Source organism: Anguilla anguilla, chromosome 11 (assembly GCF_013347855.1).
Source record: "Anguilla anguilla isolate fAngAng1 chromosome 11, fAngAng1.pri, whole genome shotgun sequence".
NCBI lineage: Eukaryota > Metazoa > Chordata > Actinopteri > Anguilliformes > Anguillidae > Anguilla > Anguilla anguilla.
In genome coordinates, this window is record NC_049211.1 from 40,691,041 (window position 1) to 40,710,095 (window position 19,055).

The 19,055-nt window shown below is 43.2% G+C and overlaps 1 protein-coding gene and 1 pseudogene across 5 annotated transcripts in view; both read right to left on the reverse strand.

Moving 5' to 3' along the window:
- The window catches only part of LOC118208713, a 195,067-nt pseudogene that overhangs the window by 139,853 nt on the left and 36,159 nt on the right, over positions 1–19,055 (reverse strand).
- The window catches only part of LOC118208715 (CMRF35-like molecule 8), a 116,672-nt gene that overhangs the window by 76,182 nt on the left and 21,435 nt on the right, over positions 1–19,055 (reverse strand). Inside the window, exons 1-3 of one of the 5 annotated variants that reach the window (XM_035383643.1) lie at positions 6,286–6,413; positions 5,956–5,990; positions 4,772–4,943 (exon numbers count right to left, since the gene is read on the reverse strand). The exons of 1 other annotated variant lie outside the window; for it this stretch is intronic. In XM_035383643.1, coding sequence (XP_035239534.1) covers positions 4,772–4,943; positions 5,956–5,990; positions 6,286–6,322 — 244 coding nt within the window. In that variant the 5' untranslated portion in view covers positions 6,323–6,413. Of the gene's footprint in view, positions 1–4,771; positions 4,944–5,663; positions 5,991–6,285; positions 6,414–6,521; positions 6,642–19,055 lie in introns of those variants that run through there. 3 more of the 5 variants (XM_035383639.1, XM_035383638.1, XM_035383640.1) reach the window with 3 other exon arrangements.

The following is a 19,055-nucleotide window of genomic DNA, read 5'->3' on the forward strand; positions in this document are numbered from 1 at the left end:
TATGTAATTACACATTTTGGTAAAAATTCTCAGGGAACAACTGAACAACTGTTTTAGAATGTTAGCAGGTCGCCATATAAAATTTGACCCAGGGTTGAATAAGAAACAAAATAAAATCTCAGCATGAGGCAATTCCGGTGAGTGTGGAGTGGCTGTCTGGCAGCGTTGTCTAAAATGTCTAAAAATGGTGCTTTCAGGAGTTAATAGTAGAGTACACAACTTGGTCCTGTGGGGGAGGGCTCTGTGAGCACTGGTGTGGATTCACATAGGAGTAAACCACGTCACTCGGCTCCTGTGTGCTGTCATTGGTCAGAACTTCAGCATAGGTCGCTTCAGCGACTCCTGGGGGCTACAATGGGGAGGAAATAATGCAACACTTTACTGTAGGTTCATAAAGCCTTTATGAACTTTATCATCATAGCTATGGGCTCCTTATGTCATGGATATGAATGTATATGGACTTCATAAAAGCTACATAACCACAACTCTCGCTAATGAATGTAAAGTAGAAAAGATAACACACATTTCATTTCCTATGAACAATTCATGAACATTGTAAAGGGGATGAAACATCACTTGTGAATTTCAAAGACCATTTCATTCAAAGACCAAAGTACCTTTTCATTTTTGTCTTCCACAACTGGTCTTATTTTACCTGAAACGAAATGGGAGTCAGAGTCATGTGACTGCAGATGTGTACACACTAAGCAGTAGTGGTACCACTTAATTCCACAAATACTGTTTCTGTACAAACAGCTATGAGTTGTATTGTTTGAAGAAGCTCTCTAACAATATAACCACAGATTTTGTAGTCTCACCAGAGACTTAGCTCCATATAGAACACTGAAATTTCTATTTTTGTTGTCATTATTAATTAATATGGCCAAGTGACCATGATATCATTATACTGTGACCATGTGATCTACTGTTATAATTGATATTGTGTGCTCCAGGTTCATCATTTTCTGTGAATTAAAAAAAAAAAAAAAAAAAAAAAATATATATATATATATATATATATATATATATATATATATATATATATATATGCTTTTAATCCGAAATTGAAAATGGGTGAAAATCTGTATGAGATAGAGAACCTTGCCTCCAAAAGTGGTCATTAATGGTTGGCAGTGACTCGGCGGGAAGAATGCTGGCGAAAGTTTCCCCCGTTACATATATAAAGGTTAACATGAACGACAGATTGTTGCCAGATACATATCTGTGAAAACAGTTTCAGATACAGGATTTTGACTCAATGATAGGAGAATGAAAGCGGCACCTGGCAACCTTGACTACAAAGCACCATTAAAATGAGGCTAGCCTACTTAACGTGACATCGGGAGAACAGTAGCCTACACAACTCTGACGTCTACAGAGGTGGGAGCACAGAGAGAAAGAAATAAAGATGACATGACAACTTATTTGATTTCATTACCTGGAAGCATTTACTGTAGATAGTTATGGGCATGCAGTGTCAACTGGTCGAACACAGTAAGTACAGTAAGCATTGGCTGAATATGGTAATCGTGGCCTCCGTTCGGCTACTCAGGAAAATAAAGCTGTTTTTTCAAGACTATCTTTGAAATGAATTAAATGCAGTGCACTGTAATGTATCCGGAAGCCACTTGATTAACATGGCGGTAGTCTGTGTTCAATTGGATACACTCCATACATGATAAAAGTGAATATAACTGATGGGTCCTCTCAGTGAGTTTTCTATGGAAGCTTGCCTTCTAAAGCGAAAACTTGATGGAATTATTTAGCAACAGTAACTAAGGAGTTTGGTGGACTTTGGCAGAGACTAATCACATAAACTCAGCAAACAGGAACAACTTTTTCGATGCATGGAAACAAAATCCCTGTAAAAATGTCTTTAAATTGATTAGAAATCAGAGTTTTTTTTTTGTTGTTGTTTTGACGAAAAAAGGTAAATACAGAGTTTCAAGGACTTTTTTTGTGCTGAAAAAAAGTCCTTGAAACTCCTGTCACAAAAAAGGTTTCTTAACTTACTTTGGTTAAGAAAACTGAAGGGAGGAGGAACAGAGTTGAATATGTGGTGAGTCTGTGGTATATACAGTATATCCACTCTCATTCTGTACCATTATAAGGGCCTGTGAAGATTTTCAGAGCTTGGGTCTTTACAGAAACAGGCCGACATGACAGTTGCAGTTTTTATTCTGAGGAAGAGAAATTAGTCAAGATGTGGTTAACCACTTCCTCTTTGAAAAGTGTGTTGTTCACTAAGTTTGGCTCCGGACAGTATATGTAAATGCGTAGCCAATATAAAAGAAGAAATTCTAAATGCGTAGTAATTTTAAAACATTTAGATATACTTCCCCGAAAAGGACATCATCAGATGTCCAGTAAACGTTTTTGTGTCCCTCCAGACAATCAAGTTACCACACAAGCTACAGTTGAGGCCAAAAGTTTGCATACACCTGGGCTAAAGATATTCAGACTCAGTTTTTCACGACTCCACACATTTCATTTTACCATACATTTCTTATGGCAAATCAATTAGGGCATCTAATTTGTTCACATCAGAGATCATTTTAGATCAGAGATCAGATTAGAGATTGATTTATTTCAGCTTTAATTCCTTGTATCAGAATTACAGTGGGTCAAAAGTTTACATACACCAAGTTGACTGTCTCTTTAAACAGTCTGGAAGATTCCAGAAATTGATGTAATGACTTTTTATAAGCTTCTGATTGGTCAATTGTCATAATTAAGAGTTAATTGGGATTTAATTGGCACCTGTGGCTGTATTTAAGTCCCAACCTTTAGAGCCACTGCCTTTTTGCCCTTGATACCATGAGAAAATCCAAGCAACTCAGCCAAGGCCTCAGAAAAAAAAGTGGACCTCCACAAGTCCAGTTCCTCATTAGGAGCAATTTCCAGACAACTAATGGTACCACGGCCATCTGTACAAACAATTGTATACAAATATAAAAATCTTGGGACCACACAGACACTGCATCATTCAGAAAGGAGGCAGAAATTAACTCCCAGGGCTGAACAAACTTGCATGCCTCCAAATTTGTAACAAAATGGCTTGAAGACAACAAAGTGAAAGTATTGGAGTGGCCGTCACACACCACACACATGCTTCTAAGAGAAGTCAAAAACAGCACTGCCGCCAAAAAGAGGAAGAAGTCACAGGTGCTTTCCATGTTGAAAATAGACAGCTGCTTTCCGATAAGGATTAACTCACGTTTGATCTTCCATGCGACGCCAGCGGCCACACAGCAGAGCAGCAGAAGAGCTCCGGCGGAAATGGCGAGAGTGGGCAGCAGGGATGAAGCTCCCCTATCAGGGAGGAAGTACCAGGCAACCAATAAGAGTGAGGCACTTTTCCTCAGGAGAGACAGACTCTCTGACAGAGACACGCTCTGTCATGTCAGCATGTTCATGTGCAGCAGTTATAAATGGAGAGAGCTTTGTTTGGGGTCATCATTCTGTGCTGTTGGTTACGTTGATGTTCAAGTTTATCACAGATGTAAAGATTTTTTTTGAGAGTACCTTGCTGACATTGATATATAATCTGATGATATTTTTTAGTGTCACCCTGGTCATGGCAGAGTATAGTTTTCCTGTAGTAACCTTTTAAAATAATCTGCATTGTTTAACGCTCAACCTTTTTGCATTTTTTGTTTTGTGATTATGGTTTACTTACGAATTATTCTTTGCTAATGTTGATCCTTCTTGTTTTTTTGTTGAAATCCAGTTCTCCATTCCTGGTTTTCTTACTGTGGATGCAGGAGTTGTTTCTACTGGAGTCTTGGATGTGGCTGACTTTTCAGAATTGCCTATATATATTTATTTATTTTTAAACAAAATGATATGCATGAAAAAGTTTAAATGATTTGCAAAAAAGTGAACTTCAAGATTTGTGGTTCTTAAAGTATCATAATCAGTAATACATGAAATTAGATATATTTCAAAAGATTTCACTTAAAGCATCCTTCCAGGTACCCATGATGCAGTGTGAGCACCCTTACCTGCTTCAACATTCAGTTTCACCGGAACCTGTCTGTCACTGAGGGAGGAATGTCCCTTCACTCCACAATAGTACACGCCAGTGTCCTGTGCTGTGAGGTTTCTGATGGTGATCAGGAACCGTCTGTTGGAAGGGTCATCTCTGATCTGGGTTCTGTTTTCTCTCTCTTTATTTTCAGTGTCCACCACAGGGCTGCATCCATCCACAGCTTTTTTACACCAGTATTTAACACTATCGGTGTAATCTGCAGAATACAGACATCTGATTGTTTTACTGCTGGATGCTTGCCCAATTACATTCACCGGGCCCCAGAGATCTGGTATGGTCTCATCTAGAGGAATTTAAAAAATGTGTGAAAAGAAAAACACTTGATTACCATAGCATGAATAAATTAGCTCCGTTTCCTATAGTCTGAAATGCTTCTTTAAAACGGCTGTCTTTTCCCTCATGTTGTGAACCAGTCCCACACAGTAAAATGTCCAGTGTTAATTATACTCTAATAGAGCACATAATGAGTCCAATAGGGACCATATGTACTCTCCCAGAGTTGATTTGACACATTTTACTGTGCTGTGCCCATGACCTGAAACATATTACTCAGTATTGGAGTTGTTATCTGATTCAAATCCATATACATATTTTCTCACCTATCTCTATTTGCTAATGATATTTTAGTTTGTATTTCTTGACAATACGAACAACAGGCTCAAATTCATTACACTGATAATAAATGCTACAGGAATTAACACTGTTTTGATTGCTCCATACCTTCATTCACTTGAACATACACCGTGACACTTTCATCAAAGAAAGTTTTTGATATCCCGCACATATAAGACCCCTGATCATCCTCGTTGAGGTCCGTCATTGTGATGTAAAATGCTCCCTCTGCTTTATCATCTCTGATAGAGATCCGGCTCTGAGTATCTGAGTCCCCGGTCTGGACCAGGATGGAACACGTAAGTCGATGTTTTCCTTTGCACCAGTATTTGACATGGTCAGCGTATGATTTGTGATATTTACACTGGACTGTTACTTTTCCTTTGGTTTGGCCTATCACACTCTCTGGAGCCTGGACTGAGAATGAAATATGAAAAAATACATACAGAATTAAACATACAACGGTGTGATTACAGCATTCGATCTGATAATTATTTTTCTTCTTAAACAGGAACTCAACAGTTTTTCATATTTTTATTCTGAAACCTTGCATTTGTTTTTTGTTTTATGCCACATATTCGTATTGAATGTTACATATATACAGCTGTTTCCCAAAAATTGTGCATCGAGGGATCTTTCTTGAAAAAATAAATCTATAGTGATGAACATTTTTATTTCTACCATGCACTTATAGCTTCATATTCATGTTTTCTGGGGAGGGGTTTTTCATTTTAGAGCCCAAAATAAATACAATTCAATGAAATCATCCGAATTTCTACTTTTATTTTGCAGAAAAATATCACGAGTGCAGTGAGACACAGCAAAGAGCTGGCAGCCATGTATCCAATGAACGTTTTTTGATGGGGAACTTGAAAGTTCCATTTTGAGGTCAATTTTCTTTAATTTGTCTCAAGCACCCACACAACCTGCCTTAATATTCTCAACTCAACAGTAATTTCCTGTCATAATTAGCACTATGACAGGGATTCTTGAAAAATACCTTTTTTGACACTGATGTACACTGGACTTCTTTCATCATCGAACCCCGGTATTGCTATTGCACACTGATGCCATCCATCGTCCTTCTCTCTCAGATCCTTCATAGTTACAGAGAACACTCTCTCTGTTTTATTATCTCTAATCGACATTCTTTTGTCTTTGGTGGTGCCGTCAGTCTTCACTAAAACTCTACAACGCAGTCGTATTTTTTCTTTGCACCAGTATTTCTTATTCTTATCATAATCTGTATATCTACAGGGGACAGTCACGCTGTCACCCACCAACACCCTCACCTCCCCTGGACCCCAGACAACAGCAGAGTAGGCTCCTAAAAAAAGCACAGAAGAAATGTTTGATGTTAATGCTTCAGTTTAGATTCAGTGTTGCCATTTTATCACTTAGTAAGGCTCCTCAGTACATTGGCACAGAAAAACATTTCAGATTAATGCCATAGACACTATGCACATATGTTATAACAACATTAATTTACATGTTATGAATGTGTTCTCCATGAATTATGCCCAACCCAGTAATAGCATATTTCAGCTTATATCCAGCACATTGCTTAATGCAGCTATTACAGAACATTTACAGCTTATATAAAGACATGCACAAGAGCTTACCATAGATATACCATAGACAGCCATATACATAACCCATGTGAGGTTAACCACGTTTTCTTTAAGTTTCCATGTTTCTGCTCAGCATTCATTGCGTGGATAAAACTCAGTGTTGATTTAAACCCTGGTACAGCGGAAACTAACACTATTCAGTCCACCACGCTCCTGTCCTATAATAATGGATCGCATCAGGCAATCAGAATGAGAGTAAAATTTGAGTAGAAGACGTCTGTGTTTACCTGAGAGGAAGGAGAGGAGCAAAACCAGCCTCATTGCTGCTGGATCTGAAGGCGACGCTTCTGTTCTCCGATGGAGCGTGTAGCTGAGAGGAACAGAAATGGTCTGTATCCTTCCTGTTTTTAGCTTGGTCTGTGCTGTCATGAACCGAGTGAAGGAAATGACATGGAAGTGTGGCAAGGGTGTGAGCGCAGGATTAAGCTCAAGCTTGCACAAGAGTCTTGGGAGTCTGGTGCTTTTATTCACCATGTTAACTCTTTTAACTACAGCCTTGACCTGCTCATATGCAACATTTAGCCACTGTGTATGTATAATACAGCATACACCATTGTTTTTGCTGTATATAATTTCCAAAATATTGATGGACAGACCCTAATTATAATTGTTCAGTTTTCTCAAACAGCCAAAGATATTATCACACTGTCAGTTCTCTGCATGATTCATTTGAGCTGGAGTTTATCATGTGGCTACTTTTGTGGATGTATGCATGTGTGTGTGTGTGTGTGTGTGTGTGTGTGTGTGTGTGCGTGTGTCTGTGAGTTTGTGTGTGCATTTGTGTGTGCGACTCACAGTTGTGCAAAAGTGATAATATGTAAGGCCTCTCGCTCTATCTCTATGGCAGAGCTCACGGGAGAGTTAGAGAACATCGGTGGCAGGTGGAAATGGGGAACCAGACAATGTTGGTGTACAGGTGGGTTGGAGGGTGGGGGGGGGGGGGGGGGGGGGTGCTGTATTATGTGCCAATACCAAAGAGGACAGGAGACTTACACTGGAGGTAGTGGAAGCTACAAGGAGGGCTGGCTATTAATACAGCTCTCTGTAGCGTGGACAGAGAATAAAAGATGAAAACACACATTTAACCAAAGATGTTCAAGGGTATGCTTACAGATTTCTATCACAGTATGTAAAACTTAATGTTGTTACAGAGATAGGGAAAAAAATGCAAATTATCCAAAAAAATTTTTTAACTAATGTTCAATAGACTGTTATCATGTTGCATGTCTTTGGTTTAAAGTGAATTTAATGAGGGCAGAGGATTTCAAAGTGTGAGGCAGGCCTCCTCAGGGGGGCGCCAGAGAGCTGCAAGGGAGGCACAGAGAGGGGAGGGTGAATAGACACAAACTCACAGCAGACTCACTCACATGATTTAACTAACAGGCAATACAGAAAAGGTGCTAATACAAGAAATAAACTGACACATTACTGTGAAAATGAAATCACAAGTTGTTTTGGGAGGCTCTCAATTTTTAACTGTCTGTCCCTTTTGGACTAGCCTACTGTTAGGAAAATATAGAGGTCAAAATTGTATTCAGTTTTTTGTTTAGCTGAGAAACTATATTTAAAATGCCCATGGCACAATTAAAATTGATGAGGTATTCAGCTAGTAGGCTAACCCATTGTAATGTTATAACTTGGCTTGTTCTGATGTTATTACGCCAGTCTGCAGTCTCCAAGGAACCATCTGCAGGCTAGCTAGCTAAGCAACATGGAGAGGTTTTTTAGAGCAGAGGCACCACAGCTTCAAAGCACCGGCACCAAACCAAGTATGATGGCCAGTTAACCTATTTGGGATTTACTTGGACAGGACCGAGTGCCCCTCAGTGTGATTTTCAAAGATATGCTGGCAAATTACAGCATGTGACCAGCAAAACTTCACCGACATTTAAAAACTAGGCATAGCTAGCTAGCAGCTAAACCCCTGGAATTCGTTATATAGAAACGAGAGGCATTTTGAAGACAGGTAATGTTTAGCAATGTAAAGAGCGTGAGGTGGATATGTCTGCGTGTATGTGTGTGTGTGTGTTCATCTGTATATGTGTGTGTGTGCGTGTGTGTGCGTGTGTGTATGTGTGTGTGCGTGTGTGCTTGTGTGTTTGTGTGTGAGTGTGCTTGTGTGTGTGTGTGTCTTGACACTACCCGTTTTCACAAAACGTTACCCCAGTGGTTTGAGGAGAAGAACACTGATATTACCCATATGGCCTTTTCAGTCACATGATCTGAATCATGTTTAATATTTACAGTATATATTTTGCAAGGGCACCTGATACAGCTTTCTCCAGTTCCACCAACTAAGTGTGAGTTGATTGACTTTCCTGTGGAAAAGTTGTCATTCTGCAGAATTCCAGACTCTGATAGACTCTATGCCAGAGTAGATATAATCACAGCAGACACAGTAGGTATTTAAATGGCTTGTTTATTGAACTTGCAGTTCTGCAAAGTGACAACATTTCCCTTGAGCTATAAAATAACTTAATATTGGACTGAGATTCTAATATGCCTTCCAGTGCATTGAGGCAGTTTTCATTTCATGAGCATAACAAGAAAAAATGCTTATGATAAGACTCAAATAAAATAAAATAAACAATTTAAATAATCAAGGCTTTCAAAGCAGACACAAATGACTTAGAGTTTGCTCCAGGCAAACAGGTTAAAAGCAGTAGAAACAGACCGAGAATTCGGTCTGCTGAATTAGAAACTTTAATTTCAGTACAAACAATAAGAATTATTAAACAACATGTAGGTACATATTTGTAAGAATTGATGATTTAACTCTCTCACCATTGGTGAAAATGTCAATGATAGTCAGATGAATAATTTGCAACATTATTGCAAAATTGTTATTCACAGATTTGAATTATTTTTGCTCTTTGGTCTTTGTGTTTCATCCAAAAACACATATTTGGTCACATGTATAAATTAAGAAATACTTAATATTGCCATGAATCAGACATGTGGTAGTATGTGAGAAAAAAGTTCATTCACATATTATGGTGCATTGTTTTTGTGACCAACCAGAGAGCCTGATGGTTGTGACAGGCAATGTCCACTGTTAAATTACAGTGATATATAATTGTGCAAAACATACGTATGTGGTAATGTGTCACTGTACCTTTCAAAGTGACACACAACAAAATCTTGACTTTAAAAGAACAGATAAAAAACTATTTTATTTCAAGTGCTATGTTCTGAAACATTGGTAACCAACCCTGTTTCTGGAGATCAAACAGGTTTTCATTCCAACCCTAATTTGGCACACTACTGATAAGCAGCTGAACAAGACCTCTAGCTGTTGAAAGAGGTGTGCTTTGCTAGAGCGGGAGTGAAAACCTACAGGACGTAGGGTTGGTTACCACTGTTCTGAAATAGCCTTGAGCATGAGGCCAAATATTCCCATTTCATATCATCGAAGACGATGATTCAAACCTCAGGAATTGCAGGTGCAACGTGTCATTCTCAAACTGTCTCGTCAGGCTTTTCAGCTGATACGACACAGTTAAGTCCCACAGGGGTAACAAAATGCTCAACGCCAGTTAATTATTCTGAAGAGATCTGCAAAGGGGGGAGTCGTCCTCACTAATGGCGGCGGGAGGGGTCAGGACACTTCAGAACGTCATACTTGATGTAGCCAACCCGGTCCACCTGCCTTCGGGCGTTCATCCTCCAATAGAAATGTTCGCGGCAGAAGTAGGTGTGTCCTGCAGAGACACACAGCAGACCATTAAATGGTTAATCATACACTACTTACCCATACTCTCCCTCTATAATCTATGACCTTTTCTGTGTACACATTATGTGCACCATATCTGCCAGGTGTCAGAGAAGTCACTTGAAACTTAACTCTGCAAAAGGCATTAAATGGGTAAATATTTCTGCAGATCCCTCAATTTTAAACATAAAATGTTACTAACTGAGCCATATGCAATAGAAGATTTTTGTTTCTGAATATTGGTGAAAACAGATGTTTATGATTATCATCAGTAATCTGATGGAATTTTACCACAGCGTAGGTGATGGTGAATAGTTTTCTGCTCCTAGCATTCGATTGTGGACTTGAATACTCACCTTTGTACAGGAAGACATCGTGAGCATCGATGGGTACACCTACAAAGACCTCGTCTACTTCGCGCGGGTAGCCCTTGTCGATGGTCTGGGTTTTTACGTCCAGCCTGTAGATGGCAGTGCGTGACAACGATTGAGAACAGGTTGCAGAGATAAGACACATACAGGTCATGCAGTATTACACAAAAGCTCTGTCTGTTCCAGCTCTCATCATTATTTTGGTTAGTTAATTAAAGATATCTTTTTTTTTTGGTTCATTGATTTAGTTTGTCTAAAATTGGACTTTCATTCAATCCATCCAACTGTATGCAGTCCCAGACGCTGCACTCAGACTGTGTCAGTAGTAAACCTTAGCAGCACAGCATCCACAGAACGCTGTCCTCAGACTGTGTCAGTAGTAAACCTTAGCACCACAGTGCCCAGAGAACGCAGCACTCAGACTGTGTCGGTTGTAAACCTTAGCAACACAGCATCCACAGAACGGTGCACTCAGACTGTGTCAGTAGTAAACCTTAGCACCACAGTGCCCAGAGAATGCTGCACTCAGACTGTGTCAGTAAACCTTAGCAGCACAGTGCACAGAGAATGCAGCACTCAGACTGTGTCAGTTGTAAACCTTAGCAGTACCCAGAGAATGTTGCACTCAGACTGTCAGTTGTAAACCTTAGCAGTACCCAGAGAATGCTGCACTCAGACTGTGTCAGTAGCAGACCTGGGTCAAATACGTATTTGTTTTGGATTCGAATACATTTCTGTGCTCTATTGATCATGCCTGGGTAATTGAGTCTGCCAATGTGACCAGAAGGTGGGGTTAGCACTTTTTGAGAGTATTTCATTGGTTCCAATGCACCAGACAAGATAAGTAAAGTGTAGAAAAGTATTTGCATCCAAAACAAAAACCTATTTGACCCAGGTCTGGTCAGTAGTAAGCCTTAGCAGCGCTGCCGCTCTGTGGCTCCTCACCTCCAGTATTTCTCCCCGCCGAAGAGCAGGGCCTTGCCCTTGCCCCTCTCCAGGGCTCCCTCCACACGCTCCAGGCTGCCAGGCAGGCCCAGCTTCTCCAGGCTGCGGGGCCCCAGCACGCTGCTCCCGGTGTACACCCACACCCGACGGCCTGCAGGGGGCAGCAGAGTCAGCCTAAACCGCACACAAGCAGGCACTCTCCCCAGGATAGTGCTCGGTAACATGTTACAGTAAGGTCACACTGGCATTAACTAATGCAGTTGTAAAGTACAAACTACTGAAAATGTATTCTGCACTGCTTCGTTAATGTATTTGTACATCGTGAATTCATGTTAACAGCTACGTTAGTTAATGCCAATTCATGAGACCATATTGTAAAGAGTTACCCAACACAATCACCCCATGTCTGTGTGAAGGGTGTGCTGTTGCACTGTGTCCTTAGCAGACCTGTGTCCAATATGATTTTTTAGATGATTTTTTATAACTCTTTACATGCTGGTAAAATTTGAAAACACTCCTGCAGATCCATGAGAATTCTCAGTGAAACGTGCAATTAATTAAAACATTAAGCAATATGAAAAGATTTTGTTTCTGAATGTTGGTGAAAATAGATGTTCTGTATAAACTGTCCACAATCTGCTGGAGTTTTACTGGTGTCTAAAGGGCTATTAAAGTATTTCAAATAAAGTAATTGAACCAGGTCTGGTTGGTATTATGTTTTGACTATTACTTCTTGCTTGTGATGTACAAGAAGAAAATAATCCCCTCAGCTGATGACAACTTCAGTCAGAATTAAATGTTCTGAAACACAGCAGAGGTCAAAGGGCAGGATGCGGCGCTGTTGCCGTGGAGACATTCGTACCTGAGAAGTAGAGTTTCTTAGTGAGCAGATCCTCGAAGGCGGAGTCGATGGTGGAGGGGAGGGCAGGCCACGTCTCGGAGGTGCGGTAAGGACCCTTGATCTCATTCTTCTGCGTCACCTTCCAGTACTGGCTGCACAGGACGAGGCGACAGCCCAATGTTAGAGAAGATTACCATCACCAGTGCTGGGAAACACCCATCATCCTTCTCTAATAATTCAATCAACCTCTCAATCAAGAGTTTTTCCAAGAGCCATTTAACACCTTAGTTCACACACAGTGCTTCACCCCTGGACTCCAGACCACTACAGATTTCAGACTGTATTTTAGGTTTGGATCATAGGGGACATTATAGGTGTTGAACAAGAGGCTAAAAACAGTTTCTGCTATTAGAGCTTTTGGGCCAATTTAGGAAACATTGGCCCAGAAGTTCTAATTCTAAAATCTCTGCTGCAGGTTGTCAAGCTTTGACATTTTAAAGCAATTTCAGAGGCTCAGGGTCTATGAACTAGACTGGTTAAGAGGGATATCTGTGTACATGGTGGCAAATGCTCACTAACAGTGACTTATGACAAACTTATTATACAATAATTCCACCTGCAATGGTCTTCTTTAGTTATGCCAATGGCCTTTTGAAGACCTTCCCATGCCAAATTGTGAAATGGCAGGCTCCTATTCGTGGGGTACAGATCATTCACGTGTTGGTACGATGCAGAGCCCTTTCAGTTCTCCTTTCCCGCTGCTAGCTTACCCGTCCTTGAACAAGTGCAGCTCCTGCTGGATCAGAGTGATGGTGTCAAATTTATTCACACGACAAGCATCCAGAGAGGGGTCCACGGGAGCAGGTGTAGTAGTGGTTGTGGTCCGGGGAGTGGTCTTCTCGGTGGGGGTAGGCAGTTGCAGCGCTGTTAGGAGGAACGGGGGTCAGGGCCAGGTTTTAGTCCAGTAAGCGAGAATGGGGGTATTTCAGATACAGTTTGGACCATCGCTGCATGTGCCTTAACCCTATAAAGTGTCATGGATTGGCGAGGGAATGGACCCAAATGCAGACTGAACTGAACTGGACTCAAGACTGGAGACAGGACGGGATGGGGTCCGGACTGGAGACAGGACGGGACGGGGTCCGGACTGGAGACAGGACGGGACGGGGTCCGGACGGAGCCTGGGCACAGGAACGGAAGCCGGACGGGGCCTGGGCACAGGAACGGAAGCCGGACTGGGCCCGGGCACAGGATACAAAAGACTGAACTGGACTCAAGCCTGGAGACTACACTGGACTCAGAGGATAGGGACTGGACTCAGGAGACAGGAGACTGGGCTTGGGACTGGGAGCCGATGGAAAACAGGACTCGGACTCAACACAACACCGAACTGAAGACACACTGAACTCTGGACTAGACTCAAAAGGCAACACAGGACTAAACTCAAAACACGGAACAGACGAACACAGAGTGGACGTGAGACAGACACAGAACTGAACACAGAGACTGAACTCAACACCACACTGGACTGAACAAAGACCTGAACAGAACAGGGGACTGAACAAAATGACAGACTGAGAGACAAGCACGCAGGGAGACACACCGCAAGACTAATCGACACACAAAGGGACAGGCAGACAGGGAAGGTTAGGGGAGAACCCAGAAGCAGGCACAAGGACCGACAGACGGGAAGACAGGACAAAAAACAAGCTGACTGACTTACAGACAGGCAGGCAGACAGACGGGTAAACGGATAAGCCGATTGGCTGATGACCTGGGGAACAGACAGACAGGCCAACATACTGGCCGACACACGCGGGCAGACAGGCAAGCGGGCAGACAAACAGACAAGGGGGCAGGTGAACAGACAGACACACGGTTGGGAACGTGGATTGGGCGAGGTCTCTGGGCACTGGGTGGGGGCAGTGACGGCTTGGAAACACTAGGGGGCGCGAGAACACTAGGCAAAGCAGGAACACAGGGCAAGACAGGTGGCTTCGCCTGCAGGACAGCAGGCAGGGCAGGCTGCGGCCGCCGCTGCGGGACAACAGGGGGAGCAGGCGGCCTCTCCTGGACTTGGGGCGGGGCAGGCGGCCTCTCCTGGACTTGGGGCGGGGCAGGCGGCCTCTCCTGGACTTGGGGCGGGGCAGGCGGCCTCTCCTGGACTTGGGGCGGGGCAGGCGGCCTCTCCTGGACTTGGGGCGGGGCAGGCGGCCTCTCCTGGACTTGGGGCGGGGCAGGCGGCCTCTCCTGGACTTGGGGCGGGGCAGGCGGCCTCTCCTGGACTTGGGGCGGGGCAGGCGGCCTCTCCTGGACTTGGGGCGGGGCAGGCGGCCTCTCCTGGACTTGGGGCGGGGCGGGGCAGGCGGCCTCTCCTGGACTTGGGGCGGGGCGGGGCAGGCGGCCTCTCCTGGACTTGGGGCGGGGCGGGGCAGGCGGCCTCTCCTGGACTTGGGGCGGGGCAGAGCAGGCGGCCTCTCCTGGACTTGGGGCGGGGCAGAGCAGGCGGCCTCTGCAGGGCGCGGGGCAGAGCAGGAGGCCGACGCCATGAGGGCCTCGAGGTCCGAGGATTGGTCCAGCCCGAAGGAGATTAGCCTACCCTTAAGGGCGTCCCTCAGGTCATGCCGGAAAAACACGCACAGGTCCTCCTGGCACCATCCACTTAGTGGGGTGAGAGCACAAAACTCGGTCGCGTATTCCGTCAAAGTACGCGACCCCTGGCGTATGCCCACCAGCCTTTGCCCTGCCTCCAGCTCGGGTGAGGGGATCTGTTCCACGGCAGGGCCGAACCCAGAGTCCCCCCCGCGAAGACAAAAAAAAATCTCTGCTGGGTCCAGTAGTGGCTGGTTCCTTCTGTCACGGATTGGCGAGGGAATGGACCCAAATGCAGAGTTAAAAAAACCCAAGAACTCCAAAAGGGAAATTCAGACTTTAATAACAAAAACTGAACACCGATAACCAAAAAATGGCTCGCAGGGCAAATCCCAAAAACAGAAAACAGAAAATCCAAAAATCACAACAAAAGCCAAACAGGCAGGGCAGAAACAGGCAGACAAAAACAAGCACGGGGAAACACGGGGAAACACGGGCAAACTCTCAGGCGACACGGAGGCAGGAACACAGGCAGACACTCGGTGCAAAACACACACGGAAACACAAGCGAAAACACAAGGAACCAGCACCCAAGTCAGGGAAGAAGAAGACTTAAATAGACAAGACCCTAACGAGACACAGGAGGGCACAATGCACAATCAGACCACAGAGGGAAGGGATAACTAGACACAACTGAAAAACAATAATAGAATAATTGGAACCAATAAAACAATTAAACAGGGAGAAGGAACAAAACTACCGCCATCTGGCGGCCCAAAAAAGGAAAAAGAGAAACAAAAAGACAGACATAAGGTGTAAGATCACATATATGTGATTAGAATGTTCATAACTGAACATTCTAATGTTGATGTAACAATCATTACTGGTAATTGAAAGCAATGGAGTTCTTGAAAAAAAAAAACATTTAAAAAACCTATTCTGCAAAGTTAAAATTGCAGCAATTTTTAAATTGCAAATTAAATATTCATATTTCTTTCTTATGTACTGAGGGAAAATGAATGACATTGCAAAAATACATGCAATCTCCGGCTCCGATGCAAAATGGTTACAAATGTGAATTTAGCTTTATTTCGCTGTTCATAACTGACCATAGAGATACTGGATGCCTTCAATGTCATCTTTGTGCAGGGACAACTTCTCCACGTAGCTGTACATGGGGAACATGAGGGCCTCCTGGACGGTGGAGTGGTCCAGACCCAAAGCGTGTCCAAACTCATGAGCCGCCACCAGGAACAAGCTGTAGCCTGAGGGAAAGTCGAGGAAACACACCGTCACACATGAGTCACGTATCTTTAATACACCTTTAATCTTGAGAGAATCTCGTGAAATCTTGGTAGAGGGATATTACCATTCAATCTGAGCGCAATCAAACAATTGGTGTGAGGGGTGACTTGTAAAAGTTATAAGGAAAGACTTCAGAAAGACTCAGCAAATGGGGTACCTGATTTAGACAATGAAATTGATTTAAAAAAGTAAAAAACAAAGTGAACTGGAGAGGGTATTTCAGTTTGAGTTCTGTCAGAAACCCGAGGGGGGCATAAGTGGAAGTTCGCTAATGCTACATGCTACATGGATTTCAGGAAGCTTCTCACCCAAAGAGTTGACAACGTGTGGAGCAGCTCGCCGGGTTTGGTAATGGCGGCTAAGAACGTTCAGGTCCAGGCTGGGCACGGCAGCGGAACCTCTCTACCGTCTGTATGTGACGTAGCTGAGATGGACAGAACGGCCCGACGTCGTACGTTCTCAGAGCGTTTTGTGATTTGTGTTTCCCCGTGAGAAGGACAGGGCGGCCCCCGGCGCGCTCACCCTTGTCGGGGCAGAACCCCCACTTCTGGTCGCGGTCGTAGTCGCCAGTCGTCGCGCACCACAGCTTCCCGTCTCCGCGGCCCTCGCTGGTGCAGGAGTCGTATGTGTTTCCCAGGAACTTAAACGGGAACTGGCAGGGCTCTCCCTCAGAGTTTCCACCAATCACAGCCGTGTCTGTCATAGGGAGCGCATCACATTATTATTATTATTATTATTCATCTGGATTAAATATGTATTTGAAATACTTTAATTGTTTAGATGCTAGTTAAAATTGAAAAAAGTGTCAAAATATTTTGTTCCAAATGTTGGTAAAAATATTTTCTTTTTACTATTGTCAAAAGGCTTACTCACATTTTTAAGTAATTATTAAACCCAGATCAGTTGTTTTTATAGCAAAAATATTTGTCTTGGCAGCCTCATCTAGGGATATTTTTAGAACACTTAGTCACAAAAATCACTAAATGCTGATTGTTTTATGCAGATTGCCTCAGGCACTGTTATCTGAAACCGCAACGTAATTGGTTCACACAACGGAATACTGTGGTGACTGACAGCTAATTTCAGTTCCACCCACTGTGAGGTTCATGAAGCCTCACTTTCCCAACACTACCATTAAGAAAAGGCTGACATTGACCTTGCCTCTCAAGCATATGACTGCACCCAAACCAAGCCAAGAAAATGTGCGTCACACCATTACGGAACTACTATTGTGTTCATGTGGTTACGTTCCCGCTGTCTACAAACAGTCCACACTAATCCTAACCTAACCCTAAACCTAACCCTAAACCCCAACCCTAAACCTGAACCCTAAACCCTAAACCCAAACCCGAACACTAAACCCCAACCCTAAACCTGAGCCCTAAACCCCAACCCTAACCCTAAAGCCTAAACCCCAACCCTAAACCCCAACCCTAAACCCCAGCCCTAAACCCCAACCCTAAACCTAACCCTAAACCCCAACCCTAAACCCGAACCCTAAACCTAAACCCGAACCCTAAACTCGAACTCTAAACCCGAACCCGAAACCCCACCCCGTCTGCCCCGCAGCGCCCCCTCACCGCGGTTTCGGCAGAAGCCGTATTTCTTGTCCTGGTCGTAGTTCTTGGTGGTGGCACACCAGCGGTAGCCATCGCTGCGGCCCTCCGTGGTGCAGCTGTTGTAGGTCTCGCCCAGGAACACGAAGGGGAACACGCACGCAGCCCCGTCACTGTTACCGTCAAACGTGTACAGCACTGAGGGAAAGGAGAGCAGGGAAGTGCATGTGTGGACGCAAACCCACCACAGACTCATCTAGAGTGTGTACAAGTACAGATTTCCCAGCTGCACAGGCATAATTCAGAAGGCCCAAGACTAAAACAACAGCAACGGAGAGGGAGAGAATCCTTTAAACTGAGAACATTAAAAACTTAAAATGAGCATTGAGTGATTGCATTACACGTTATTTAAGAAAATTTGTTCAAGTTCTGTTCGATTAACAGTAAAATTTCACATGTGCTGCAAGAGGATGTGTTAATATCCAACACACTTTTTGCATTGCTACTTTTCTGTTACTTTCAGTGCATTTTGTGTCACTTTTGTGTTACAAATATACAATTTATGTCTTAGAAATGGAGACTTTTAACACTGACTGTATGGAAAGTAACACAAAATGTGTTGCCCTTGACTAGGAGGTGTGTTAAAGAAAAGTACACATTAGGTGTTGTTTTTAACAACATTAACATTTTCATAAATAAGTTTCAGCAGATTCTGTAAGACACGTTAACTTTAATTGTATAATAACTGTTTCAGTAAACCAGTAGGTTTACATTTATATCCTGTGAAAGATGTTTTTCTTTTATATTTCAGAAAAAATAAATGTTCTAAAATGTTTTTGAAATTGCTCCAAAAGTACAAAACATTTACTTTGGAATGGATTCTAATATTGGGTCATCACCAAGAAACATTTGCAAAGTTGCTCAATCATGAGGGCCATGCTTGTGGATCCACCAGAGTCACGTGATGATGATTTGTGATGAGTCCGGCTTTGTATGTTCTCAATATTCTAATTCAGCTATATCCACATTGAGACTGGTAACCAGTTAGTTCACATGGTTGCATGTGAACTCACTAACTGGCATGTCATAATTAAATATAAGAGAGCGTAAATAAAGATGCACATTGCTTGTTAAGGACAGTGCGATGAGTGTATCAGGAGCAGTATTTATGATGCTTCCTCACCCAGTCCTTTCCCAAGGGTCCAGAACTCATCGTCGTCAAAGTGGGCGTCGCCCTGAACCCCCTCCCCTGGGGGGTAGGCGTGGGCCAGCAGGCCGTCTTTGCCGTCAAATGGGTAGGGATCTCCATGATCTGGAACAAAAACCGAAATCGCACGTCGCTCCCATCCTTTTGCCTGCTGTGTTACTTCCCATCATGCACTGCACATACATTGAGTTTTTTTATCGCAATCTCCCCTTGGGGAGGTTCAAAATTAAAA